This window comes from Neopelma chrysocephalum, unplaced genomic scaffold, assembly GCF_003984885.1.
Source record: "Neopelma chrysocephalum unplaced genomic scaffold, ASM398488v2 Primary Assembly neopelma1_62, whole genome shotgun sequence".
NCBI classification, from domain to species: Eukaryota; Metazoa; Chordata; class Aves; order Passeriformes; family Pipridae; genus Neopelma; species Neopelma chrysocephalum.
The window spans coordinates 6,990,601-7,018,435 of record NW_020897719.1 but is presented as its reverse complement, the minus strand read 5'-3'; the positions used below and the strand labels follow the sequence as shown (position 1 = coordinate 7,018,435).

The 27,835-nt window shown below is 38.6% G+C and overlaps 1 protein-coding gene across 1 annotated transcript in view; it reads right to left on the bottom strand.

Annotated features, from left to right (window-relative positions):
* Window positions 1–355: 355 nt before the first annotated feature.
* The window catches only part of ZNF277 (zinc finger protein 277), a 41,257-nt gene continuing 13,777 nt past the window's right edge, over window positions 356–27,835 (bottom strand). The window contains exons 4-12 of the mRNA XM_027682187.1: window positions 27,677–27,759; window positions 16,285–16,376; window positions 14,200–14,310; window positions 12,189–12,321; window positions 5,746–5,813; window positions 4,478–4,574; window positions 3,941–3,983; window positions 1,647–1,821; window positions 356–700 (exon numbers count right to left, since the gene is read on the bottom strand). Of these exons, the coding sequence (XP_027537988.1) occupies window positions 508–700; window positions 1,647–1,821; window positions 3,941–3,983; window positions 4,478–4,574; window positions 5,746–5,813; window positions 12,189–12,321; window positions 14,200–14,310; window positions 16,285–16,376; window positions 27,677–27,759 (995 nt within the window). The 3' untranslated portion in view covers window positions 356–507. The remainder of the gene's footprint in view (window positions 701–1,646; window positions 1,822–3,940; window positions 3,984–4,477; window positions 4,575–5,745; window positions 5,814–12,188; window positions 12,322–14,199; window positions 14,311–16,284; window positions 16,377–27,676; window positions 27,760–27,835) is intronic.

The window sequence follows — 27,835 nt, the reverse complement described above, 5'->3', positions numbered from 1 at the left end:
TTTTACACTGATGATAAATAATTGAGATATACAGATCTGCTTTCACTTTGCAGGAGGTCTAGGGTTAAAAATAGCAAAATTTGCTTTACATAACAAACCAAGAAATTTTCCATTTGCTCTCTAACAGCAATAACACATAGAAGATTCACTCATTGACACATGTATCAAGACACATTGTCTCAACAGTTCATGCCTTTCACAAGATGGCCTTAGAACAGAACTCCGATTTTGATTTATTAAGAAAAAAATAAAAAAAGATGAAAAATTTGTAAATAATACTAACAGTATTTGAAAAGCCAAGCAGAAAATCCAGCATTCAATTTTAAAGCTAAAATTTAAAGGAAGACAAACCAACAAAGTTAACACTTAAATTTTATTTAGCATTCACTTTCTAATATTTGTCCAGTAATAATAATAGCTATGAGTCAAACTGTATTCTGATATTAGTGAAATAATGGATATCTTTTTTGTCTTGCAGAAGAAGCACTGAAGGTCCGCAACTGTACTTCAAAATTTCTCCCAACTCTTGTTCTCTTTACACAGGAGCTGGTTTAAGACACTGCTCTGTTTGAGAGCTTCTAGATTGGATATATCTTCGCTTAAAACAGGGACTTCTTCACTTTGATCCTCAGTTATCACATCTTCACTGTCTGACAGCGTGCACAGGAGTGTATCATTTTCATAGGTAGGAAAATAATACCTGAAAGTAACAAGACATGATTACTAGATAGTCACATATTTTGTTTGAGAGGCTGAGATTACATTTTTTAATGAGATCAGATTTTTAAAAAAGGAAAAATGAGCCAGTCTGGTTGTCTGGAATGACAGTACGCAGAACACCCAAAAAATCAACTGGTAAGGAATCCTTCTGCTGTGCCTTTTGCGACCAGACTGGTCTATCTTGTATCGGCCCTTTTAGCCCCCAGTGTGCTTGTAGCAAATGTGGGTAGAGCCCTTCCCAAATCTTCGTTGGCGAAGCCTGGCCATGATGATGTACGATGTATCAGTCATAGAGAAGAGCTGACAACTGACAAGCCTTTTCCCTCTTTCTTCACCCATAGGTTGTCACAACTGAGACAGCAGATACAGATTTGTCACACAACAAATGCTGAACTGAGGTGTTTGAGTTAGAGCACTCCTGTGCTCTACTACCCAGTAGAGCATCATCCCCTGGACCTATACAGCCTACTTAGAGTCTGAACCAGTGTTTTGTTATGTGCTCTCTCTATTTTCTGTGGAAAAAGCTATGGGTAAACAACCAACTTGTTTTGATGCCTAAAGTTAGGTAGACATCATGAATACATCTACACTAGACACGCAAAAGAAGTGGTTTGATGTGGTTCTAGAACAATTTTGCAACAACAACCTTCTCTAGTATACTGACTTTAAAATGCGGATCCCACATATAGTGACAGCGCATCCTGAATGCAACTAGAAGAGCATTATCTCACATTCATTTTAGCTTCAGACTGTAGAGATTTCTAATTCTGAGTAGTTTTGAGAACACTTATTATTTTATCTGGACCAGTAGAGCTGGAGACCTCAGGGCACTGTTGTATTGGCAAAACTCAGAACTTTTGACTTACTGTTTCACAGATATTATCAAGTAAAAGTATAAATGCTGAAAGAAATATATTTGCCCTTACTGTGGTTGATCCCATGTAGATCTGGCTGGCAGGAATGCAATGTGTTTGGTCTCTTCCATATGACTTATCAATACCCCTTTGGACTGAAATTTCTCCTGGCAGTTGTAACAACGACAGTGATGGATTTCTCTTCTGATGAAATTCACTAGCTTTACTTGCTGATAAAAGTTCAAACCTGGGAGAGAAGGTAGCAAACAAACACTTGGGAAATGTAAAACTTAATTTAATAATGCTTTCTTGGATTAAGCATAAAGATTGATAAGAGTTTATTGAAGACCAGCACTGCCTGAATGCTGTAACTTATCAAATTAACTGAACAAATGCTTTTTTCTACTGCAGGGAAACTAACTCTTCTTTCAGTGTAAAAACTGCAAACACTTTGCTTCTTCTCAGTCTAAGTCTAAGTCTCTAAATTTAGTGACAGAGCTCCGGGGGAAGCATGTTCAGGAATATCAGGGAATGAGAAAGAGACTGACTACTGGAATTGCATCCTGCCTTCCCTGGGATAGGCCCAATGGGCAGACAGGATACATGATATGGAGGATCTCCTGCTCTCCCTCTGCCTGCCTGAGCACAGCGACTTAAGGGACAGAGGATAATGGCAACAAGTCCCTGCCCTGTGAGGCAGGCATGTTTTCTCTGTGAGTGCCCCACCTGCCCAGGTTCCCCAGAGTAACAGGTATGAGCCTCTGCAAGTGGAACCCAACAGTGACGAGGACAACAGTTCATCCAGCATGAAAGTGTCACTGGGGTTAAGTCAGCCTATGCCCTGGATGAAAATCACTTCCATAAAGAAAAAAAGACACATCATTGTCATACGAGACTCCCTTTTGGAGGGAACAGAAGGCCCAATAGGCCAACCAGACTCACGTCTTGGGGAAGTCTGCTGCCTCCTTGGTGCCCGGGTTAAAGGTGTGATGAGAAAGCTTACTACCCTCATGGGTAATTATCCATTAATGATTTTTCAGGTGGGCAGTGATGAAGTTGCAACAAGAAGTCTGAAGGCAATCAAGAGAGACTTCAGGAGCACAAGCACTATTCTCCTCTGTGCTTCCAGTTGCAGGAAATAATGAGGGAAGAAACAGGAAGAGCCAGCAGATTAGTATCTGGCTCTGAGCCCACTGTCACTGGAAGAATTTGGGAGTTTTGATCATGGATTGGTCAACATGATCCCAGGCCTGCTGGCAACAGACAGGGTACACCTGTCTCAAAGGGGGAAAAGGATCTTTGCACAGGAGTTAGCAGGACTCATTGAGACAGCTTTAAATTAGATTTTTAGGGGGAAAGGGATAAAACCAGGCTCGCAAGAGACGAGCCTGGGGCAGGATGCCAGTGTGTGATGTTCAACAATGCGAAGTGCCGAGTCCTGCACTTGAGACACACAACCCCATGCAGTGTCACAGGCTTGGGGAAGCTTCCTGATGGAAAAGGAGATGGAGGCATTGGTTGACAGCCAGCTGAACATGAGCCAGCAGTGTGCCAAGGTGGCCAAGAAGACCAGTGGCATCCTGGCTTGTATCAGAAATAGAGTGGCCAGCAAGACCAGGGCAATGACTGACCCCCTGCTTCACCTGAAGAAAAGGAGACTTAGGGGTCACCTTATCACTCTCTAGGTCTACTTGAAAGAAGGTTGTAGCCAGGTGGGGGTTAGTCTCTTCTGCCAGGTAACAAGCAATAAAGGGGAGGTTTAAGTTCGATATTAGGAAAAATTTCTTCACTGAAAGGCTTGTCAAGCATTGGAACAGGCTGCTCAGAGAAGTGATTGAGTCACCATCCCTGGATATATTGGAAAGACATGTGGATGTGGCACTTACAGGGACATAGTTTAGCGGTGAACTTGGCAGTGCTGCTTTAATGGTTAGACTACATGATCTTAAAGGTTTTCCCAACCTAAATGATTCTGTTCTACAGCAGAAAGCAACACTGGTCAAACAAAGCTTAGAGCACAGCCTTCTAAGTTGCAAGCAAGTATTAACAGGCATAATAACAATACTACTCCCAGGGCTCCAGCAGCCAGACCTGGGGCTCAGAGAGCAGGTATCTGTAGAAGCCACTCTGCAAAAGAATCCAATGGTTCTAAAGAAAACAGCACACATCCTTGGCACTAACAACAGTTCCAGGAAAATAAAGTGTCCTTGGCTTGCTTTAGTAAGCTGGCAGAAACAGTTTCCATAACGGAAAAGTTAAATGTTCATGCAAAAATAAAACTGATAAAGTTGTTTTCCTCTATTCTTATGATGTGGTTTTCTCCACACTAGTGGCAAATGCTGACAATTACAACACCTCTTACTCACCATGCTCTGACTTTATTTTAGGAAAGTCAAATCCATGTGATTTCTGGAGGAAAAAAAAAGAAAAAAATCTATTTCCACTACTTCTACTATTCACAGTTAAAAACAGCTTAGCTTTTCATAGACTGACACAGACATATGCATATAGAGATACCCAAATCCCCAAAGTTTAGTTTAATCAGAAACTTGCATATTCTGTTAACTGTAATGCTCCTGTTAACTAGTTTATTAAAACTGAAACACAGATGCTAACCATTAAATACATTTAATCATCAAATCACTATGATATTAAAGATGCTACTTCTTTAGTGTCTGTAACAGTGTGTACACTCACAAATAACAGCTAATCATACTCTTAATGTAAAACTTGACTCCTCTGCATATTTTAGAGAACAGATGCTGGAGACACATGTAGTACTTTAGTTCTGTACTGAAGAGGGCATTCTAATGCAGCAGCTGATTTGATCTTAACAAAGACATTACAAACTCAATTTTTAATTCCAAAGTGATGAAAAAACTGTTATTTAAAACAAGCCTTACCTGCATGTGAAGATACAGTTTTTCTGTGGTGTCTGCTTGTTGTTCACAGAACAGGCAAACTGCACATACAGGATGCTCTTCCCAGTCAGACCAGTCTCTTATGAATAAAAGTCAAAAAGATTCGTTTAATTGTGGAGAAGAGAAGACACATTTTGTGAAAGGGCCCTTCAGACTCTGCAGTTACAGGACTAGAAATAAATACAGGGAAACTGAGTACTTTAAAGGGGGCAAGAGACAGTGTGGATTTATAGCTGGATATATGATTACAAGCCTAAAAAATATTACAAATTCAAGAATAACTGAGCAGTTACTGCTGGGTAATTCCTGTGTAGACAGGCATTAAGTCCTACTTGAAACTGTTTGCATTAACAAACAGGATATTAACTTCAATTTCTATCCTGTTTGACAAGTCATCAAATATTGCTTTCACTATATATTTTTATAAAGTGTTTCAAAATTATTTTATACCTTTCTAATATTTCAATACACCAGCCAAAGGCATAATCAGGCAGAGCTTACTCTGTTATTTACTTATTAAATATTAATTATTCCTAAGGCACTCATTAATGCTACATTTAGACATGCACACAAAGAATACTTTACCAACACATCCATTTAAAACCCTAGTACTGCTGAGAAGTAGAAATATTCCTGCAATCAGGTATAATCAAGTAAAATAAAGCTCAAGTCACAGAGAGAACCAGGAAGATCAGGGATCCTGATACCCATTTACTTCCTGCTAATTCCATTTCCTACAGCCAAGGAAATCACCTCTGCAGTGATCTGAGGGCCTGGACCACAGAAGAACGCAGATGAGATGGATGTTACCCTCAATCAGCACTGCTGAGAAGCTTCATTTGAAATCCTGCTTTAATCTCTAGTTATTACCTTTTTATCAGATTTTTTCCCACAATTTCTTTCTCATGCTGACATTTTTGATGCTTACTCCTGATACTTATATTTGAGCAAAAGCTGTTCAGCTGGTTTTTGGTACAAAAATAAAATTAAAAAAAAATCCATTTTGTCTACATCATTACAAACCCAGAAGGCACTTGTTTGAGCCCAAGCCAAATGAAAAATAGGCTTGTGGTTGAAATATGAAGCCCTCATTGCTGAGACGCGCTTTTAATGAGAACAATTTGGAATTGATTTGATTGGCTTAGATGAATTTTAACTGTGTACTAACTATGCACAGCATTTTCCCTGTAACTACTTTCAAAAATAATGGTCTTGCAAGCCTTTGTAACGGGCACATAAGTAACTCTTACTCTTCTAGGTTATCTAGAAATTCCCGGTCGTCCTCTGACTGCACTTCCTCCCAGGACTTTCCAAATTCCTGGTGAAAAAAAGGAAAGAAAACAATAAAACATTTCCCGATTCACATCACAATTTGTCAATCAACCGAATGAACATCTCTGAAGTCACAATAACTTATTTTGGATCACTTCAGTATGTCTGTGAGTTAAAGGCAGTCATACAACACTGCTTTAGCAATAATTTTTAAAATAATAATTATTTTTGTCTTTTAATGGGGCGTTCCCCACACTATGTCATCGAAGAAGATGATGTGGCACAGAGTTCTCAAGAACAGCAGAGTATTGCAAGGCTACAAGATGTTCCTGAGGTGGGTATGTTATCCCTGTCTCAAGTTTGCCCTCACACTTCCTCAATCCAATCTGTCTACCTTGCTCTTCAGCTGTCACACCTGAGACTTTTGTTGGCACAGCTACACCAGCCAGTGCTTGTTCCTTGTTCAAGGCTATGTCAGTAAAAACACATGGTAAACTTAGCTTCAGAGTACTCCAAAAAGACAGTGTGAGCCAGGGCATAGACCTCTGAGCTAGATTCCAGTCTGTCTTCCATCCTCTCCTTGTGAATGTGAGCACATCTATTCATGGTGTTCTGTTCTTCCTTTTACTTTTTGTGTTATTTATTTATATCTTCAAGACCTTCAGCACAAAGTATATCACACTACCTTTGTGCAGCATTCAGCACAATAGCCAGCACTCTCAGCATGACTGAGATATAAATAACAGGCAATAAAAAGCTGAAGCGCTCTACTGAAATACCAGCAATGATCTTCAGCTAGTGTTTTTCTTTTCTTGGATTTTTCTTGTCTTTAAAAATAAACCCAAGCAAACTAACCAGTAATCAGAATAGTATTTTTGAACTCATATTTTTGATGACTGTGAAGGACTCACAAAGATCATCATAGCTGACGATCTTTTCCCCATTAAAAAAAAAAAGGTAGCTAATAAAAAGATAATACTTTAATTAATTTTATTCAAATATTCTGTGTAATAAATATATTTAATAACATCCTAGGTAACAAGTATTATTATTGCCTTTATGGTTGTTTGGAAAAAGAAGGAGAAGATTTAATCATCTAACAATTTTATGAGAATTTTTAAAGTTGTTAGTGTATATCAGGAAAATGATAAACAATTGTCTCTAGACAGCTCTAAACCTAATGTCATCAGATATTACAAAATGAAAATTCAGTAATTAATTCAGTGATGCTACATGGTAGTGTGTAAACTGTCTGAGTTAGAGGGGAGACTCATTAATGTCACCATTACTGTGAGATAACATGAAGCCATTAACACCTCTCACCACATGTTCTCCCAGCTGCACACCAGTTTCCCGTGTCTGCTAATGTTAACACCTTAATGAGCGGATAGTGGCTCACAACCACTGCAAAATGAAGACAAATGCTCACAATTTTTCCCCTTACCAGCTTGAAGTATATGAGCACAAAAGACTATGTTCAAAACAATGGCCAATATTAAGTTTCACCTTTTAATTAAAGGTGAAAGGGAAAAACCATGCGCAAACTTGCTGCTGTTTCTTATAGTGTTTCTGTGAAGAAGGCAAAGAGGAATCTTGTAAGAGGTCTCTGTTTCCCTCCTTTATTTATATTCAGAGGAGAAAAACAAAGAAGAAAAAGGAAAAAGCTAACCAGGTCCTGTATCACTGGAAAATTGCATGGTGAATGGATAACTAGGGACACTGTGCAAAGAGACTGAAGCTGAGCAATTGGGTGGAAAAAAGTTCTTTGAAACACTCTTAAAACTCTTTCAGTGTTGTGTTTTGTTTTTTTTTTTTTAATTTTTCATAGTTTTTTTTTAAAAACCCTTTTTCAGTTGCTTGATGGGCATCTGGGATCAAGGGTGCTTTTGTTAAGCATTCAACTTTCTTTGCTCTTTCATCTAAGATGCAGGAGTTCCCAGCAATCATCTCTTGAGATTCCCAAGAAATTATTAACAAAATCAGAGAAAAAATGAGACTTGACTATTGTTAATAGTTCAAACAGTAGAAAATGCATAATCAAAAAACTGAAGGCCCTGCAATATATCCAAGAAAAACCAATTTTTTTACTGTGTATCTCACAGAGAGGATGGTCCTACAGAAAAGCAAGGAGAGCATGCAAATGTGTGTGGTTTGATTATTTTCTCTTTCAAAATGAAGTCTAAATGCACAGAGATGAAATGCCTCACTGACAATTTAACAGCTCAACTTGAGTGCAATTTTAAAGGTTCTACAGGGAGAAAGTCTGTGTGCCTCACTGAGGCAACACACCTCAGCTTGAAAAGAAGTGCTGAGATGGAAGAAACCATAAACAGCACCTGGTATCTCAAGCAGTTTTCCCTAAAGACCAGTTGCTGAACTACATGCAAATAGAGTTCCAGGCCTGTGGGCCTCAGAAACTGCAAACAGATGCTGCTTTCCCCTGCAAATTTCCTCTCATCCTTCTGCTCACCTTTCTTGCTGTGATCATCTGAGTTGTTTCATACTGCTGCAGAACTTGAGATGGTCTATCAAGTAGAAGAGATCGCCTTATCCCAACATTAGTTCATACACATTGGATGAGTTTCAATATGAAGCATTCCCCCACTTGGGGGATTTTATTAAGCCTGGAACTAACAGCAACTGATGATTGGTTTCCCTCTACTATTTTATAACATACACACTGTGTAAGTCAAAACAGGCTAAATATAACTAGTAACCCCCATAATAGCATATTCTTCCCCTGGTTCCCAACAGATAATAATGATGATCTAGGGCTTGGCAATAAGGAGAAAATACCTTTTTATCTTTGAGGAAAAGTAAAGGCTTTATGAAACAAGTTTTCTAGTAAGTAGTAGGTACCATTTTTCAGCTGTTTAGCTTAGTTATAAGTGCATTCACTATAGTGATGTTGTACTACAGATACACACCATTAGTCAATTTGAAAATAGACATCCGTGCTTCCTACAAAGGATATTCTGTACTTAAAGTGCTGCTGGTAACAATCAGGTGAATACAGAAAGGAAGGCCTTGCCAGTCTAGGTCTGCCTCAGTTTCTCAGGCTGGGAATAAGAAAGTTTTTGCCTTTTGCTCTTTTATAGCCTCCAGCAGGCACAACAGACTACAAAGTTCTTCCCTCTCCATTTTTACTTGGCTCTTTTGCAAGGTGAGTCATGGGGCCACAGGATAACACAGGCAGAGAAACAAGAAAATTAGGTTGGAAGTTTTTTTTTTGGAAAAAGGAAAAATAAGGTAACCTACATATATATCATGGATGCATTGTTGCTCAGTTCTTTACACTCTACTATCAGTTTGTCTCTTTCAATTTGTACTTCAGGTCTTTCTGTATAGGATTAGTATAAACTTCCACACTTAGACAATAGAGACAAAAGACCTCCAAATTCACTGGGGAAGTGACCCCACTGCCCTTCAAGTAATTTACATAATTGCAAAACTCTCTCTGTAATTCAATATAATGATCTAATAATAAGATTTTGATACTTGCTTATGAAAGAAATCTATCATGCACATGACAAAAAAAGCTTCCACTCCTAGTTAGTTAAATTACTTAGGATAAATTACCACATGTAATTTATCCTAATGCTAACCTGCGAGCAACAGAATATGTCAATGATATGGAGATAGACAAATAAATGATATGGAAGTAGATCATGACAGAAATCATAGGAAGTTACAGAATATCAAAGTATTTACAAAGGAATATGCACTTCTGTTACGCACTGCTTGCGAAATTAGAAATTTAGGGGAGAAAATTGCCAACACATAGAAAAGTAACTTATGTTATCATGAAAACAGATTCTCACATCTGCACTACAAACACAAATGAAGTCAAAAGCAGAATGGACGGAAAGGCAGAAGGCAGGCAAGACTACTGCTCTAAATGAAATCAATGGGAGCTCTGCCACCAGTTTAAAAGACAAGTAAGAACTGGCCAAAAGATCATGAGGCAATTCAGCAGACATTCTCAAGCCATCTGAACAAAAAGTCCTTAAAACTTCTTGGTATAAAAGCCACAAAATAAAGGAAACTGCCAGTTCCAGCTTAATAAGACTACTTTATGCAGTGCTTGGTGAAGATAATATGTCTGTAAGATGGTTGCAATAAAGAACTCTCAGTTTAAATAGCTTAAGATCTAATTGCTGACGGAAAAGCTTTATGGTGCACATCCTAAAGGTAAAGTGTATAAGACTGTGACAATATTGATTTTTATCACTGGAGACCTACCTAGTTTTACAGTTTCTTTCTGATGAAAAAAACCCTTGATCAAACTGGAATATAGAAAGATCAAAATTAAAAATTCTGTGAAAAACATATGAAAAATAGCTAAATTGTATGCCTATATCTTTAGGTTAAAGTGAATTCAGTAGCAAATTTTGAAACACTATATCTCTCATTGCAGATAAGTTATATAAACCATGTCTGTGTCTGTGAAATTGTATAATTCCCCTGGACAGTAGGAGCAATGGGAAACACAGATCTTTAAAACTCATTTGTAAGTCAGTAAAGCTTCACAGTACACATTAAAAAAAAATCCTCTAGTAAGCTGTGAGGTGCTAGGGGAGAGGAAGCAAAATCACTCTATCAAGTAATTACAGAAAGCAGACCTCGTGTAACATCTAGAATTTAATGAATATAGACTCAGCTTCAAAAAAACATCCTATCACATTTAACATAATCTACTCGAGACCATATATGTGCAGTACGGAATGTTTTCTCCTTACTATATAAAGGCCAATCTACTGAACTCCTAGTGAACAAACTGAGGTTTTTCCTTTTAATCTTCTTCAATTTGTGCAAAAAAAAGAAAAGGGGGGTTACCAAAAGCTATTTGGAAAGCAAACACTTTCCACTACATAAGAACATTCCTAAAAATCTGCTGTGTGCAAATACACGTTTTATAGTGAACTACCTTATAAGTGTTTCAGACAGAGCTTTTAGTCTGTTTTCAATTCTTTATTTTTAAATAAAATCCTTTCTTTAAAAGATGAAATGTCAGCACTTCTGAAGTGGTTCAAAGGATCTCAAAGACTGAGTAGAAACAGTCCACTGAGTAGACCGTAGTGAATGACAACTGAAAATGCGTGGAAAGAAAACACAGCTGTAGCAAAGCATATAGAGCCAGACATAGAATTGTGATTATCCGAAGCATCTCCTAGAAGATGCTCTGGCAGCACAGTGGTACAAATCTTGCACACAAAGACCTCCTTGCCCAATTTTAAACATTTTGGTGGTTTGACATACCCTATTCGAATTATATTTACTATCATCTGTAATTGCAAGGACCTGAAAAAATACGTCTCTGAGTGACTAAGACACTCTGCAAAGTCCTGGCCAGAATACCAGGCAAAGAGGATCAAGGCCCTGACTGTTAAACAGTTTACGTGTTCTGTGGCCATGTCAGCAGCACAACCTAGACCATGCTTACATGTGGTTCAGGAAGCATACGGGCCATTGAAATCATTGTCAGCAAACAGGATGGACAAGGCCACCAGTTTTGGAGCAACTGGAGAGAGTGGGAAAAGAGGTTAGGTATATGAATATTAGCCTTGCTGTTTTATTTACTTTGGCATATTCTGCTTATTAACATGACACAGCCACTGTGTCTGTACTGATGTTATGACCTCCCTGTATGTCTCTCAAATTTTTCAAGTAGTACTTCATGGTTCTCTGTGCTTCTGGGCAGTCACCTAGATCAATTTCCTAATCTAAGATGGAAGAGATTAAAATCTGAGTAACGCCTACTTATAACCTGGATGTTAGCACATGTAGAAGGCACAAAGACTACTTCAGGTGAACTACAGTTATTTCTGGGACAGAACATAGCAGCTTTTGAAGCAGCTCCTATATTGACAAGTTGAAGGCAGCAAGTGAAAATCTGCTACACACACGTACACACTCTCAGAGGTCTGAGATACAAAAATATTTAGCAACATACACCTACCTGGAGGCTAAAAACTAACAGTTCTTCTTTCATCTATGTATCTTTCATTTTCCTCCTCTTTGCATTTATTTTATACTCTGAAGAGCACTTCCAGCTCAAGGTTTGTAGAAAACAAGCTCAAAGCAAATAGCATTCAAGCTAGACCTTCCACCTACTTCATTGCTTGATCTCATTTTCCCTTCTAGTTATAAAGGCAGAGACTGAGCACTAATGACATGATGATTAGTGTCTCTTCACGCTACATTCTTGCATCTCTAAAAATCAATTCTCAACAACAAATGTTTACTAATGCTTAGTTTGAAATTATCCAGAATATCATACCATAAATGAGCATATTTCTTAAGAGTACTTCACTTGATTTTTGACCTTTATACTAACTGCTGGTTTGGAATTACTCACTTTTAACTAGATATTGTCTGTATCTTTTTAGTCAATTTACTAATTATTCATAGAACTACTTACCAAGTAATTAATGATATAAAATTTGTCATATTCTTTGTTTTTGGCATTGATTCTGCGATGCTGCTTCTTTCTCATGTGATCTTTAAGTGTGTTTTTGTCTCTGAAGACTTTTTCACAATATAAACACTGCAAACTAAAATAAAAAGGTAAACAGGTCAGCATGTTAAAAGGAAAATAGTACAACATAATAACCTTTAATAAGCTGGAGTTACATATAGTAAGATTAATCCTAAGCATGTGAAAGCAAGCTAAATAAAAGAGAAAGGTTATTTGAAAAAAACACCAAAACAAGATAAGCTTAGATCACAGTAGAATCAAACACAGAAATAACAATGACATAAAATGAAAATATAGATAATAAAATGTTTACTGTTTGCCCTCTACGCAAAGTGGGAGAAAAGTCTGATTACCCAAAACTGGCCTGGGAAGGCCATTGATCGGTCAACATATGAACTCTTTAACTCAGCATACACTTACACTGGCATCCAACCCATCCGTAACTGTTTCTTTGTAATTCAAAGTGAAAAAAACCCAATCTCCTGAACATACTACTTCTCTTTTGAAACAATTTAAATTAGCTAAACAGAAAGTTTTTATGATTCTATCTCAACAGAGAGGTTAAATGAAAGTTTGCCAGGATGATCAATGGGTTTTGAAATCCTGAGAAATAAAATTCAGTAAGTAAATTCACATACACACACATACATATATATATAAACTTCATATATATGGGTATACATACATATACATAAGTATATGCATATATGTACATACATATGTACATAGACATGAAGTATTATATATGTATGTGCATATACACATTACTTGACAAGGTGAAAACATTCATTAACAAATGAGAATTTTACCACAGCATGTCTTCCAGATCAATTCAAACAAAACAGAAGTATATGCACTGCCTTACATTGTCTCTTACAATCAGCATAATAGAACTGTTTCGGTTCCAGATTCCCTTCAGCTCTTCTGTGTAGAGCAGCAATTCAGGATTCTCAGTATCTTTTTGCCTTCCAAGACATTTAAGAAGTTTTGATTTCTCCTTGTGCTTTCAGGCTTCAAATCAATATTGCCTTGTTGGTGAATCATAGGTCCAATGGCAGAATACATCTGTGAATTTTAATATCTGCTTTGCTCCACCTGTTAACAGCAAAGCGTTTGCTCTACTTGAGAAAGGCATTCCCAGGAAGAGTATGTAATGCTTTTCCTCAGCATACATAATGTAGTCATATTTGCCTGAAACAAGATTTTTCTCCTCTTAATGATTTATTTTCAGGTACTATTCTACTAGCACAGATATTAAGTCTATTCTTACAGGTAGTAGGAGTGGCCTTTCACTACTCTGGACACAATTTCAGCATGTGTTTATTAACTGTAGGGAGGATTTGCTTTGAGAAAACTCCATTTAACTGAAAGCCTCAGGTCCTACTGATAAATAGGAAAAATGCAAATTATCAGTGAGCGTGGTAATTCAGTGCATTAGGCAAGACCAACGATAAAAGAAAAGGCATTGTTGATACATCTTCATTCCTAGAAAAAGTTAACATATATCTATCCCTCTGGGATGTACTCTGTAAGCAGTACAGAAGGGAGAAACCAAACATCCCATACGATACATAGAGGCAAATGAACATTGGCACAAGAACTCTGTATTCAGTGATTAAAGAGACATTTAGTAAAAAGATTGTTATGATGAGAAAGAACATTAACAGTTATGATAAAAAGGCATGTGCTGTTATTGATGGAAATTGTGCAATGTGTAACAACGGGAGAACTGCACATGACTTTTTCCAGCAAACACATACTATGAATGGTTATGAATTAATTTTCAATAAGTCAAAAAAAAGACTAAGAGGACTCACAATAAACTTACATGCTGTCTTTGTTTCTTCTTAACTAATCATGAACGTTGAATTAATTTTAACCTAACCTATTTCCAAGGTTAAAATAAATATGACCCATGTTTATTGAAAAAATAAACAAACAAAACACTACTTACTTGTCAAGCTTCCCCTGTAATACAGCCAAAAACTCATAGCAATTCACAATATTATCTGGCAGCCCAATGTTAAAAGCATGCTCTCTTGCCATATGATTGAGAAGGACAGATCTAGAAATGACATTCAAATAGAACATTACATATTTTTGGATAAATATGAGAATTATTCAATTAGTGATTTCAAATACAGCAATTGCTCTAAAAATGCATAAAAGCCAACATTAAATAAACAATAATAGTCTTGCTGCCACTCCTAGGAAAAAAGAATACAACTTTATTGAAACAGGAAGCTATCATTTTCAGCTCTGCTGAACATTCAGTAACATTCAGTAACATTTCAACCACTCAGTCTGCATACATGAAGTATAATACTTTAAATGAAAATTATAGTACAGTTTGACTCTCACTGTTAGAAAAGCTCATTTATTAACTTGTACAAGCAAATCACATTTCAAACAATCCTCTTGAGAAACATTTTAAAAAGCCATTTGTCAGTTTTCTCTAAGCTGGTTAGAAGAGCAGAAATTCTTGGATGTGATATGCTTTTACATCAATACTGCTTCATACAGCATTCAAAAGTACACACAACAGCACTCAAAAGTACACACAAACAAACATAATGGATGTTAAATAAGCTATTTTTCTAATAGAGATATACTGGTTAACTCCTTAGGTGCTCAACCTCTCTATATGCCTCAGCTTCTGCTTTTGGAGACTAAAGAAACATGTGAGTGTTGATATTTACTTTTACCACAGTCCAGCATTTTTTTAAATCCATGCATTCTATGTGTCAGATCCAAGAGTAATCAGAGGATGAAGTTCTTGGGGGATGAATGATGTGAACTTCACCAAATAGTGAAGAGAAGAGGGCATTCACACAACATTGGGACAACCTGCAGGCATATGATCCCAGGTTCTCCTACCCTTCCAGAGTACCAGACCTAACCATGCAAACAGACTCAGCTTCTCCAGCTGAAACTGATTTACTGTGTATAAACAAAGTGTGTTGGGTCTGGCTGCGATGGAGTTCATTTCCCCATAGCAGCCCTCGCAGTGCTGTGTTTTGCGTTGGTAGCTAGAAAGGTGTTGATAACACACCAGTGTTCTGGCTACTGCTGGGCAGTGATGGCGCAGCATCAGCACTGTCCCTCAACTTTCCCCCCACAACAAGGGGCTGGAGATGGGCAAGATCCTGGGAGGGGACACAACTAGGACAGCTGACCGAAATTAAGCAAAGAGATATTCCATAGCATATGATATCAGCTCAGATATAGAAGCTAAGGAAAGGAGGAGGAAGAGTGGGGCATTCATTATGTTTGCCTTCTGGATCAGGTGCTACATGTGTTGAAGCACTGCTACCCGGGAAGTGGCTGAACATTGCTTGCTGATGGGAAGCAGAGAGTAAACCTAATTTTTTTCTCTTTGCTTGTGTGTGAGCAAACTTTTGCTTCTGCTTTAATAAGCTGCCTTATCTCAGTGTATGAGTTTTTCTCCATCTTATTTTCTCTCCCTGGTCCGGCTGGGGAGTGATAGAGTGGCTGGGTGGGCACCTGGTGTCCAGCCAAGGTCAACCCACCACACAAAGTTTCCTTAGAGCAAGTATCTCAATGTAACCCTTGCTCGCACCTGACTGATGCTGCAAAGTGCTCCATTCTCACTCTAATTTTTCTCTCCTCTTTTTCATTTGATATTCAAATTCACACTGGTTTGGTGAGGTTTAAATAGGAAAATGTACAACTGCATGGAAATATTTAACAGTTATACTGGCTTAAACAGGTCCTCTTGCCACTAAAACAACTGTCAAAAAACCTGTCTCTCTTTAAAACAGCTGGTTCCCAACTCCAGTTTCCTGTGTAGTACGAAAAGTTGTTTCGGAATAAATAAAAAGGATTGAGAAGTATGACAGGGTCTATTTAAAATGGCACTGCAGTAGAAAAAAATACTTAAACTATACCTTAAAATTAATTCTATCTTCTGAGTCCTACCATTAGGCAGTAACTGGTTTGATGACACTAAAACCATAAACAAAGGTGCTGAGTGGATATGAAAAAAATACACCAAAAGTAAACAGGGCAATAAACAAACCTGTTTCCTGTGAATTCTTGATCGCAGAACATACACATACTATGAAAACTTGTGTCACATCTCTCTTGTTGTTGCTGTTCTAGAATTTCTCTCTATGAAAAGAAAAACAGATACAATTATTCAGATAAAACCATAATCATAAAATCATTGCATCACATAAGCTTATTATATGTCTTTACTTTTACTGGTAAAAATGAACACATAAAATTCAAATGTGCTGCTGACACAAACCAGATGTTAGTATTTTTTGAGTGTAGGTTCTCACAAAAATTTTTTTCAAAAGCAGTTAGCGCTCCAGTCAAGTTCTAGTAAAATTCTCCTAACGTTATATGCATGGTGCCTGGAAAGCAATACAATCCACAGTAATGCAGCAGTTTAAATAATTCTGTATAAAACATAACAGTTTATGATTCATATTTACCTCTGGTATCAGTGAGCAAGTTTATGGGTAACCACCTAACACCCAGTGGAATGACAGACTCAGTTCTATGTGGCTAATTGCTAGCAACCTAGAGGGCTTTTTCATAATATGGGACCAATGACAACAGCCCTGGCAGTTTCTGTAAGAAGTCATGGCACATATCAAACCCCGGGAAAAGGAGAAGGTGATTGCCTTCACCCTGGTTCTGTTTAAAGCAGTGCAACAGGCTAGGCCGGACACTTTACAACACTTGATGCACTTTTCCTAACAACAATAAAACCAAGCAGCAGATGATTTTTCTCTGGTGCTGTAACAGGAACAATGTTGTTATACCTGGAATTATTATGCACTTCAGATAGAAAGGTCATAATCAGCTGGGATATGGGAGAATTTGGATTAAAATTTAGCGTATTTTCAGCCTAGAAGCATACTAATCCGTAGCTGTGTTTTAAATACTGATAACTGGGAAAGGATTTAATTTCTGTGCAACTTAGAGGTGCTTCTGCCTGCTTTCTGACATTCAGGATCCTGACTGAATTTCTCAAGGGATTTTCTCAAACTCTTTATCTACTTAGAGTCTGCAGTGGAACTTTGTGTTTCTCACCTGCCTCTTTAGTAACTCTCTTATGTGGATTAAGACCCAAATTTGTCCACAGTCTACATCTAAGTTACATTCAGCTACACCTGTTGGATAAGCTCCATAGATGTCAAAAAAGAAGGAAAAGAAACAAGAAAGGAAAGACATGCCCCCTCAGCCCTAAAAGAAAAAAGAGGAAGGCTTTAGCTATTGTCAGTAAGGGCCCAAATGTGTCCTGCAGTGTGGATGGGTTGGTGTGGGATGTACCACGTCACATCCCATCGCCCACTGAGGGATGGCAGGAGGCTGACATTGAGCAAATAAATGTGCTGTTTCTCTTCCACAAGAACAGCATGCTGCACCCAGCGAGGGGCAGTGGGGCGATAAGGATGCCTGTCAAGAGCACAGGAGTGTGTGACACCTGACGTACACCTGGCCTGAGGCCTGTGGCTGCCAGAGGAAATGCGTCTGTTACCCTGAAAATACAGATGCTGGGGCTTTTCTGTTTGTCTTTGTACTACAGGGTGTACATTTTATGTTGGAGTCACGCCCACCAGCACCCACTCACATTTTAGGCCATATCCACTCATGTCCTGCTGTGTTATGCTAAACATCAAATAAAAGAAATATATATTCCTATTTTTCAGGGCTGACTCTGGAAGGTGATAAATGGAGCATAACACACCTTGACAGAGACCTTCAGCAGAGATGCAATTAAGCAGACTATCTGTCTGCTCCATGCGGGCAGCACACATCCCACAGCATGTCAGTGCTTTCTCTGGTACACGTAGCTGCCACTCTCACCACTCAACAGTATGTTTGACTCTGTTGGGCTAACCTTGAATTTGAAAGCATCTTTGTGTTTCTATACTTTGTAGAACACATTGGAAACAATCTAAACAGACGCGTATAATTCAAATATAAAGACAGCAAGGGTTTAAACACTCCCAACCTCTCATTAATGATATTACAGTGTAGCTTCCTGATTTTAATTTACTAGGAGGGAAAAAAAGTTTTCTGCAATATTTGGCTGCCTAACTCCAGATTACTGAAACCCTTGTGAGCAGCTGCTCTCAGGTATGTTTGAGGAGGAAGGAGAAGTGTACAGTGCTCTCCACACAGACGAAGCTATTGCTCCACTCCCTCATCCTTCACATTTCCCTCTACGCCAGCATGCTTGGCAGCTGGGAAGCTTTGACTAACCCCGCAGTATTTTCCAAAGTAGACATTACTTTTATCTAATACTGGCATTTTTTATTGCTGGAAGAAACTTTCCAAGCCAGAAAGGAATTCTGATACTTGCACAGGTGAGGAACTAAAAGCACTGGTTTGCAGCAAAAGCAACAGGGCTGCTCTTCTTCCCTATAGACATTTCCAACCCTCTACTTCAATGCTGGGACTCTGAAGGGAGAACAGCAATTACAATAACTTACATAAAACTTCTGAGATTTTTTCTGAGCAGAGACATTCAGCCCATAATGAAAGTCAAGCAAAAACTGAAGTTATGAGGCAGGAAATTAGTAATTTACTTAAATTCTTGCACCAGCTTCCAATTCCTTCAAATTTTTGGGGAGGTCAGCAATAATGCATTGTTGATTCTAAGACAAAATACCCAAAACATTTCAGCCATGAAAATTTCCCAAAACTTTTTTAGGATCCTGAGTCATATCAAAGTGTCAGAGAATGAAAAGACGAAGTCACTTGAGGAAAAAGCACATATATTATTTTCCATAACGAATAGAAGAATTAAGCAAGATAATCATCTTTAAATATACCAGCACATTAAACTGCTATTTTAAAAGCAATTTGATAATTTGCTTCACAATTTGTAACTTGGATTTCAGAAAAATGTCCCACACGTTCATAATGCTTAGTTTGAGGTTGTGAGGAGGAGCTGACTTAAGCACTCTGCATCAGCAAGAATTCACACTGATAATCAGTAGAAGATGAAAAAGGTACACTTGCAGCTAGTAAGAACTTTTCCCTAAACAATTACTTCATCTCTGGTCTATATCTCAAGAGATATTCAAAACATACAAAATGCCTTCAAAAGGTAAGACTAACAACTTCATTGGATGCCAAAAGCTATGGATTTAGGACAGCTGGTTTTATGGCACATAAGACTTTTCTGATATTGTAATTGCTATTACCCTTCTTTCCAACAGATGCTATCTCCCAGGTGCTAAATTATCTTTATTGCTGTCAGATCACTGGGTTTTTTTGTGTGTCATAAGTTTCTTTACTAACAAGGCCCTCTTAAATAATTTATGTAGCTATTTAAATTCATGGCTTGGATCATTGACATAGAACAACTATTCACAGCTAGTAATCAGCACAAGTTTTGCTGCTTTTGATTCCAAACAGAAGAATTTGTCGTCAAGATTTTGCCTGTTTTTTTCCAGCTACATCAGTTGTCTGACAAAAAAAGGTATTTCTTTCCCCAAAATCTGTCTCTTTTATAATCATAGCACTTATGAGAGAAAAGAAATTAAGGCAGAAAGTAGTTCTCTAGTTCTAAGAAAGCAGCAGATTGCACTATGCAGTTTGGGACAAGATTGTGCAGTGAATTTCTGACTACAGGAAGATCTGAGTTTATTCCGCAGTACAGGAACCTGCTTGTGCAGTGGAGGATGGATTCTGCAGGTTAGTCTGTAAAACAGAGCTAACAGCAGTATGTGTCTTCTTCTTTTCTGAAGGCTTCTGCCATAAGCACTAAATTTGTGCCATACGCCCTAACAAGGCAAAGTGCAAAATTTCTATTCCAAAGGCATAAGCATACAAGTAGTCTCAATTTTAAGTACTGTGTTTCAGTACTGCTGGATTGGGGCAGGAACATTTTGTAGTTTGAGGTTCTTGTTGGCATCCATCTTGCTAGCTCTGGTCCTTTGCTCTGTCCCCTCTCCAGTCAAACAACTAGAAAGACAGTATGTTATACAAATGATCACTTGGGAGAAGGTCCAGTGAAAACTTTTTATAAATGGTGCTATACCCTCTGAGGAGCTATTTTGCCTGAAGATGTTCTTTTGACAGGGATACTTCACAACTGTTACAGTGTGAAGGACTCAAACATCTGAGCACTCAGTCACACTGTTGTGAAGAGTGCACAATCACAGGTCACATTCCTTCTGTTATGATAGCAGATGCATTAACACCACTAAAATCAGAGGGTCTATCTGGGAAATAACCTACTACCAGAGACAGCAATATTGGTGAGAATTTGGATCTAAATAATATAAGACAGACACTTCACAATATGACCATGTATTTCTATCAAGCTCTCCTAGGTGATCGCTCAAACACACAGTGTGTATCTGTAGTTTCTTCCAATTTAAATAAGAGATACATTTCCCTGCTAAACGCTCACATAGCTAATGTTGTAGGCAAAGAAAGCAAGTGAAACAGATTCTGGTTTAAGAGCAAAACAGAACAAAAAATCATGGTGACAGATCACAAGAACAAGCTGTTTATACACTGGCAATAAAACAAACCAGCACAGTACACTCAGACAAAGATTAGGATTGGTGACATCTGAGATGCACTACTGTCTCTAAAACATTGCCAGCCAAATTATTTGACAATTATATACACAATTATATATATATTTATTAGGATAAAGTACTTTTGGAATAAGACAATTTGGTTTTGATTCTACAGTTTTCTCAAAGATTGACTGATGAACTTTAGATAGTGCTTGTAGCTGCTAAATAGGAAAAATACTTATGAACAGTCATGGTATCAGAAACTTCGTGTCCCTGTAAAGACCTATAATCTTATCTGTATATCAATAACTTTCTCCTAATGTCTATATTCAGCTTCTCTTCTTACTGATTGCTATATTCAGCTCTCCCACTTCAAACAGTATTCTCTTGCCTCTTGTGTACAGAAAAAACCCCAATTTTAATTCTGTAATCATTATCATGTCCTCTCATATGTTATCTCAAGAAGAATGCCTTTTCTTTAATATTATCAAAATGCCTGCTGGAGAAGTCCTTCATGAAAGAAGCTTAGCTGTAAGGTGCAGGGAAATACAAAGAATTTGTCAGAATAAGACATCCAGTCTGGAGGACACTCAACACTTTTGAAGCCAGGTGTCACACCATTCAATGTACATGTGTCTCCTGACTACTTTGTGCACATTTTCCTCTCCTCTAGCGAATATGAGAAGGCATACATAGTTTAGGAATATTATAAATGAAGACTCGATGGCTAGACAGACAGACCACCAGCATGTCCAAGACTAGTCATTAAGCAATGAAGGATGATGGCATTACAGACCCACTTCTAGGACAAAGAAGAGAAGAAAGCAATGGGGCAGTAACCTGCTGCCATCCAAGTGATATTGCCTAGCTGGTGATGAAACTGAGTACATGCTGATCACTCAAAAGGGCATTCCTGGCTTTTTACTAATTATTTAGATAAGATGTAACCACAAAACTTTGTCGACAAGAATGAAGTAGGAAAAGGAATGGGTAGCATCTTCCCCATTCTTTCTGGTTGGGTTCAAAGCACAGGCATAGATCAACATGTTCTGGAGAGGAATATATTGCTATGGAAACAATGACAACACAGAGAGTATTTAAGAATAACATCATATGGCTGGCAAAGAAAAGGCTACCTAAACGAGCCCCCTGACAAAGATAAGAAAGAGCATCTTAAGATATCACCTTGTCAGCTAAGAGGGGATACTTAAAATTAGGTTTCAAAGGGCAGCAACAAAAACCCTACAGAGAAATAGGAGTTGTGGCTGACTGGAAAAAAAGAAAGTTGGTAAGAAAATGGCTGGGGGCACCGAGAGGATGTAAGAAGGAAACCAAGCTGAACCATAGATCCCAGACAGACTGAATAAGTAAAAAGACGAAACTACAGTTTAACTGGCATTATAATAAATTAGCAAAAATCTCAGAATTGTAATACAAGTGTTATAAATTTACTGTGAAACATTTGAAGTCCATTTTCCCAACTCTTGTTTTTTACGGTAAGTTGCCTCTTCATCATGGCTAGGCTTTGCGAACGAAGATTTGGGAAGGGCTCTACCCACGTTTGTTACAAGCGCGTTGGTGGCTAAAAAGGCCAATACGAGATAGGCATGTCCGGTTGCAAAAGGCACAGCAGAAAGACTCCTTAGAGGGTATATTCTGTAAGGCTCGATTCTTTCTGCATTGTCTTTTCTCCTCAAGGGTGATCCTGCGAGCTTTCTCAAAAGCATCAGCAGCGTTATAGATGGTGTGTCTCCAGGTCTCCCGATTGGAGGCCAGAGTAGACCAGTTATGTTGATCAATATGGCCAAGGCTGAGATGTTGTTTCAGGGAGTCCCTGTATCTTTTCTTCGGGGGCAAGTTGCCTCTTAGGAATATGGAAAATGTGGTTTTTTGTTTTTTCTTCTTTTTTTTTCTGTACCTTATCCTTGATTCTAATCTACTCCACAGAGCTTGGGTCCAAAATGAATGTGGGAATTACTAACTGGGATGGCTATAAGGGACTGTTCCCCCCGAGTGGTATGCTCCACTTGCTCTTAGGTTCTTCCTCTCTTCCCTACTGCTCCTCTTCTTGAGCTGACTCAGCTGCTGAAGTGATACAGGCTAGAAACTGCACCTGAAAAGGCTGTAATCAATGACAGGTCAGATGACTGCACTTTGAAGGGTATTGTGACACTGATTTAGAAGACATTCTTACAGCTTGTTCAGGAAGATGAGTCATTTAAAAAAAGGGAGAAAGAGTTTCATGATATGATTGAAAACTAACTGTGTGAAGATGTATGTAAAGAAAAAGGGGGCTGAAATTACAGTAGACACGTACCACAGGCTGCCAAGCTGAAGCAGCAGAAAGGTGAAGTTTGTTTGAACTAAGACAATGAAAAGAAGATGGAGACGCTAACACAGTAAAATAGAATAGCAAAAAAATATCTCTCCCCATCCCCAAATACATTAGAAATAAACAGCAAAGAAAAGCAAAGGTCCAATGTAGGAAGAGACCAAACACAGACAAAGAAGAATGTTTGCAATATCCAGGGCTTCAATCTTTGTAGGAAGGTTAATTATGTCACAACTGTGCATTTAAAACAAAAGAAACAAAGAATGAAGGTCAGCAAATGATAAGAAGGAATTAAAAGCTAGACATTATACATATTCAGATCTGACAGAATTTACCCAATGGTCATTATAGAATTAGATAAAACTATTTCTGACCTTCAGTGTGACAAGTCTTCATAAACCCGTAAAGGATGGGCCAGATTCCACAGTGCTAGAGAAAAGCAATTAAATACCAAACAGAGGCGAAGAAGGACCTATAGAATGTCAGAAGGAGGTATTAACACGCTGACATTACCAGCTACTTCTGATGTTGCATTAAACTAAATCAGGCTAACATCTCCATCCTGTCCAGTGCACAGCCTCAACCTCAACCTTGTCTCAGCTCAAGATGGTGACAAACTTGGGACCATATGAACAGGTCTTCCTGAGAAGATTGTATAGCTTGCAGTCTTGGTGAAGACTCCTCTTCAGGGTCTTTATTTATTGGGAGGAAGAGTAGCCTCTTCACCTAAAACTACCAGTCAGATGACAGGTAAACATGACAGCAAGACATGGCCAGTGCTGTTGTAGGAAGCATGTTATTTTCAAAAAAATGGGTTTGGGGTTTTACCTTTTTAAGACAAATCTTAAGGAAAAGCCCAAGTGGCTTATACTGACACTGCCCCTCCAAGTATCTCAAGTTTTGCTGCCAAGACTTCCTCGCCTGGTACTGCTTCACAACTATGAATTCTTTGTCAAGACTGTGTTTTTTTCCAAAAGACTGTGTCTGTTTTGTATTACATAGCCTTGTCAGCTATTTCAGCAAGCTGCGCTCTCTAACCTAGTTCAGGCTCATTCCTTGGACTCTCTCAATACATCACAGTCACCATAATGTCTCTGCATGACATCCACCTTGGCTGGCTCCCCTGCTGCAATACAGCCTGGAATATTCCTAAAGTGGAGTTTCAAAACTGCAAAATGAAATGCTTCAGCCAGCACATTTTAAAGACAACATTTGTCCTTGTTTGGGCTTACTGCTGGAGACAGCAGTAAGGATTCAAAGGCTGCAGAAAAATCACCAAAAGTAGTTCTGGTCTTTATTCTATGAAACACACAAGCCCATTTGCCAGCTCACTCTTAATTGCTGGACTTGTCTGGAGGTAAAAGGCTTTGCAAAGCAAAATAACTATTTAACTTGCAAGTCAACGCTCAGATTGCAGCAAAAGGAAATGAAAAAATAGACTTTATTGCTGTAACTAAAGTAGTGACTCCATTAGCCCCAACTACAGCTGCAGCTTGATTTCACAAAATCCTTCTGTAAAAACAGAATTCTGATATTGAAAACAGTGATAACTGCAAACTATTTCACACCATAATAAGAATGCATATCTCTTTCTTTTCTAACTTAATTACTCTGTAGACAAAACCAGCACTTGCTTTGGGCTAAATCCTCCACTCTTTCCTGAGTTTGAGGAGAGTCAAAGTCTATTTGCAGAGGAGATGAGATTGCTCACCAGCCAACAGACTCCACACTCCCATGACAATGGCAGTGGAGAGGCCTAGTTGGAACAGGCCTTCATGAATCAAAGTGGTGCATTAGAACTGCAGAGCACAAAACACCACAAAATCAGAAATAAATGCCCTTTAAAAAAAAAAAGTACAGTCCAATTTGTAGCAGCCAGGAGCTATTATTATAATAGACAGTTTTATGAAAACATCAGCTGCATGGTCAATCACAACCCTCTTTCCTTCCTCAAAGCCACAAACGACACGATATATGCTTGCGAAATGAACATCATTATGACACTGCATGCCCACATACAATATTCAAGACGTCTCTCATAAACCCAAAGGGACTGTAGGAAACTGGAAAAGATACAGAGAAGTGCAACAATGAGGCACAGTGAAGAACCACCAAATAGACAGCATCCTCAACCTCAAATCACCAAATCATTGAGATTGCAAAGGACCTCATGAGAGCAACAAGTGCAAGCCCCATGTCCAAACAAGGTCAACTTTAGCTTGTTACCCAGGAATGTGTTTTGACTGTCTCCACAGATGAAGAGTCTACAACCTCTCAGGGCATCTTGTTCTAGTATTTGACCACCCTGACAGTAAAAAAGTGGGGTTTTTTGTTTTCAGAGGGAATTTCCTGATTTTTAATTCATGCCCATTGCCTCTTGTCCTGTTGGTGGGCATTACTGAGAAGAATCTGACTCCCTCTTCTTCATTCCCATCAAGTATTTATATACATCACTAAGTTCCCCCCTGAGCTTTGTCTTGCAGACTTAACAGTTCAAGTTCTCTCAGCCTCTCCTCGTATGAAGGATGTGGCAGTCTTAAGGAGTCTTCGTGACCCCGCACTGGAGTTCCTCAACTAAGTCCATATCTTTCCTGGGCTGGGGAGCCCTGCACTGGACCCAGAACTCCAGATGTGGTCTTGGTAGTGCTGAGTAGAGGGGAAGGATCATCTCCCTTGACTGGATGGCAACACTCTTCCTAATACAGCCCAGGATGCTGTTGTCCTTCTTTGCCATGAGTGTGCACTCCAGCACAGGACTAAATTAAAGACATAATGTGAGGTAAGTAGATCAGGAGACAAATCAGGAATGGTTTGGATGAGACTACGGACAAACTGTTCACTACCTCTTCTCACACAAAAACCAACCAGGTGTGACATGACAGATTCAAAAGGACTGAACAGACGATTCTCTCCCAATGTGTAATTAAGCCATGCAACTCACTACTGCAGGTTGCTGGGAATCCTGGAAGTTCGTGTGGGTTCAGAGTTGGTTCATGTTGCTGAATTAGGAAATTCTTGAGCTGTCAATTGCAGGAGCCTAGGTGAATATTTTGGGAAAGAATCACCACTAGATCAGAAGGTGGCAAATACTACAGATACTTAGCTGCTGTCATGGATAAGATACTGATAAACCTTTTTTACTGATCCTGGATGGCACCTCTCAGGATAAACTGGAAGAGAAGCATGGTAGGCATGACTGCCTCAGCTGTTTTCCACGCCAATACAACAGACCTACACAGGAATGCGAATTTCAGCTAAGGCACCTCCAACTCCATGGGAAATCCCTGGTGGCAGAACTACCACATTTCTTCTTTGCAGGAGCTGGGATCCTATGGAAAGCTGTGTAAGACTTATACATATTCCTCCAGTTCTGGGGATTCACTAGTCATGTGTAGTGAGCTGAAGAATATTACTTTAGCCAGCAAACTGAAGTAAGACTCTCAGAATAGTTGAACTGACTGGATTTTTGTCTGCCAATCCCAACTTTCCTGGGGACTAGAATTTGGGTTTTGTAAGCTTCTCCTTCATTCTCAATGCTTAAGACGTCTTTAGTTGCATGCTGTGTATATAAAAAATTGTAATATACCAGAAGAAACAGCATAATGAAGGGTTAAAAGGTCTGTGTTACCAATTCCCAGGACATAGCTGCCAGTAGTAAACTGAGGAATTTATTTATGTAAAGACTATAAGGCCTGCACTCTAACACCTCACAGTACACATGACTTGCCAGCAGAAGACCCTGCATCCTAACACGGGGAGACTGTCAACAAGGCTGCTATGTATCACATAACATTGATTTTTAAATTAGCCCAACAGCAAAATCAGACTCCAGATGTGTATTTCAAACAAACAAACAAAAAACCCACTGGTCAACAATCTGGACTAAGACTCCTGGAAGCTGGTCAGCAAGAGCTTAACTTGAAGGACCACCTATTCAGAACTGACAATGCCTAAAAGTTAACCAAGGTCTGTCCAAAGTACTGGGTTTCCATCGCTGGGCAAGAAGAATCAGAGCGGTTCATGTGGGCTCAACAGATGGCATTTCTTGTCCTTTGCATCTTACAGAAACAATACTGCCAGACTTCCTCCACTCATCCACTATGGTGCTTGTGAATATGAGAGTATGAATTAATGAACTCTGGGAAAGAGAATGTGAATGGACATGAAAAACTTGCTTGAAGATTTTGTAATATGTATCACTTTCCCTTTTCACAGTATTGCACACTGAGTTTTATTTTGCTAATTTCCCCAGATACTATCATACGACAGATAGTGTGTCAATGCATTGCAGATCCTTGCAAGAAGAAAAATGTTCAACGCACTCGGACTTTTTCAGTGCTCTGGGCTTCTCTTCCAGTTGTGTGAAATACTGACACACAACCTGCAAATTTATTCCAAGGAAAAATCTATAAACAGGAGGTTTCTGTATATTTGTGCAACAGCTAGGAAAATGAGCTTAAAAAAAAAATCAGAATTTTGCAGTCTAGCAAAAAATGATTTCACTTTAAAATGCCTACTAATTTACCATATATTACTCTATTGCACCGTTTACCTTAAAAAATGAAACAACAGTAATTTCTTACCAGTCTTTTTTGCTGAAGCTGTTCTCTAAGTAGCTTGTCTTCTGGTAAAACGTCACATAAAAGAAAATAATTGTCCTGTTCTTCTGTTAAAGAGATTAGAAAGTGTAAGTAAGGAATGGGAAGTTGCAGCTGCTTTGAATATTTCTGACACATAATTTG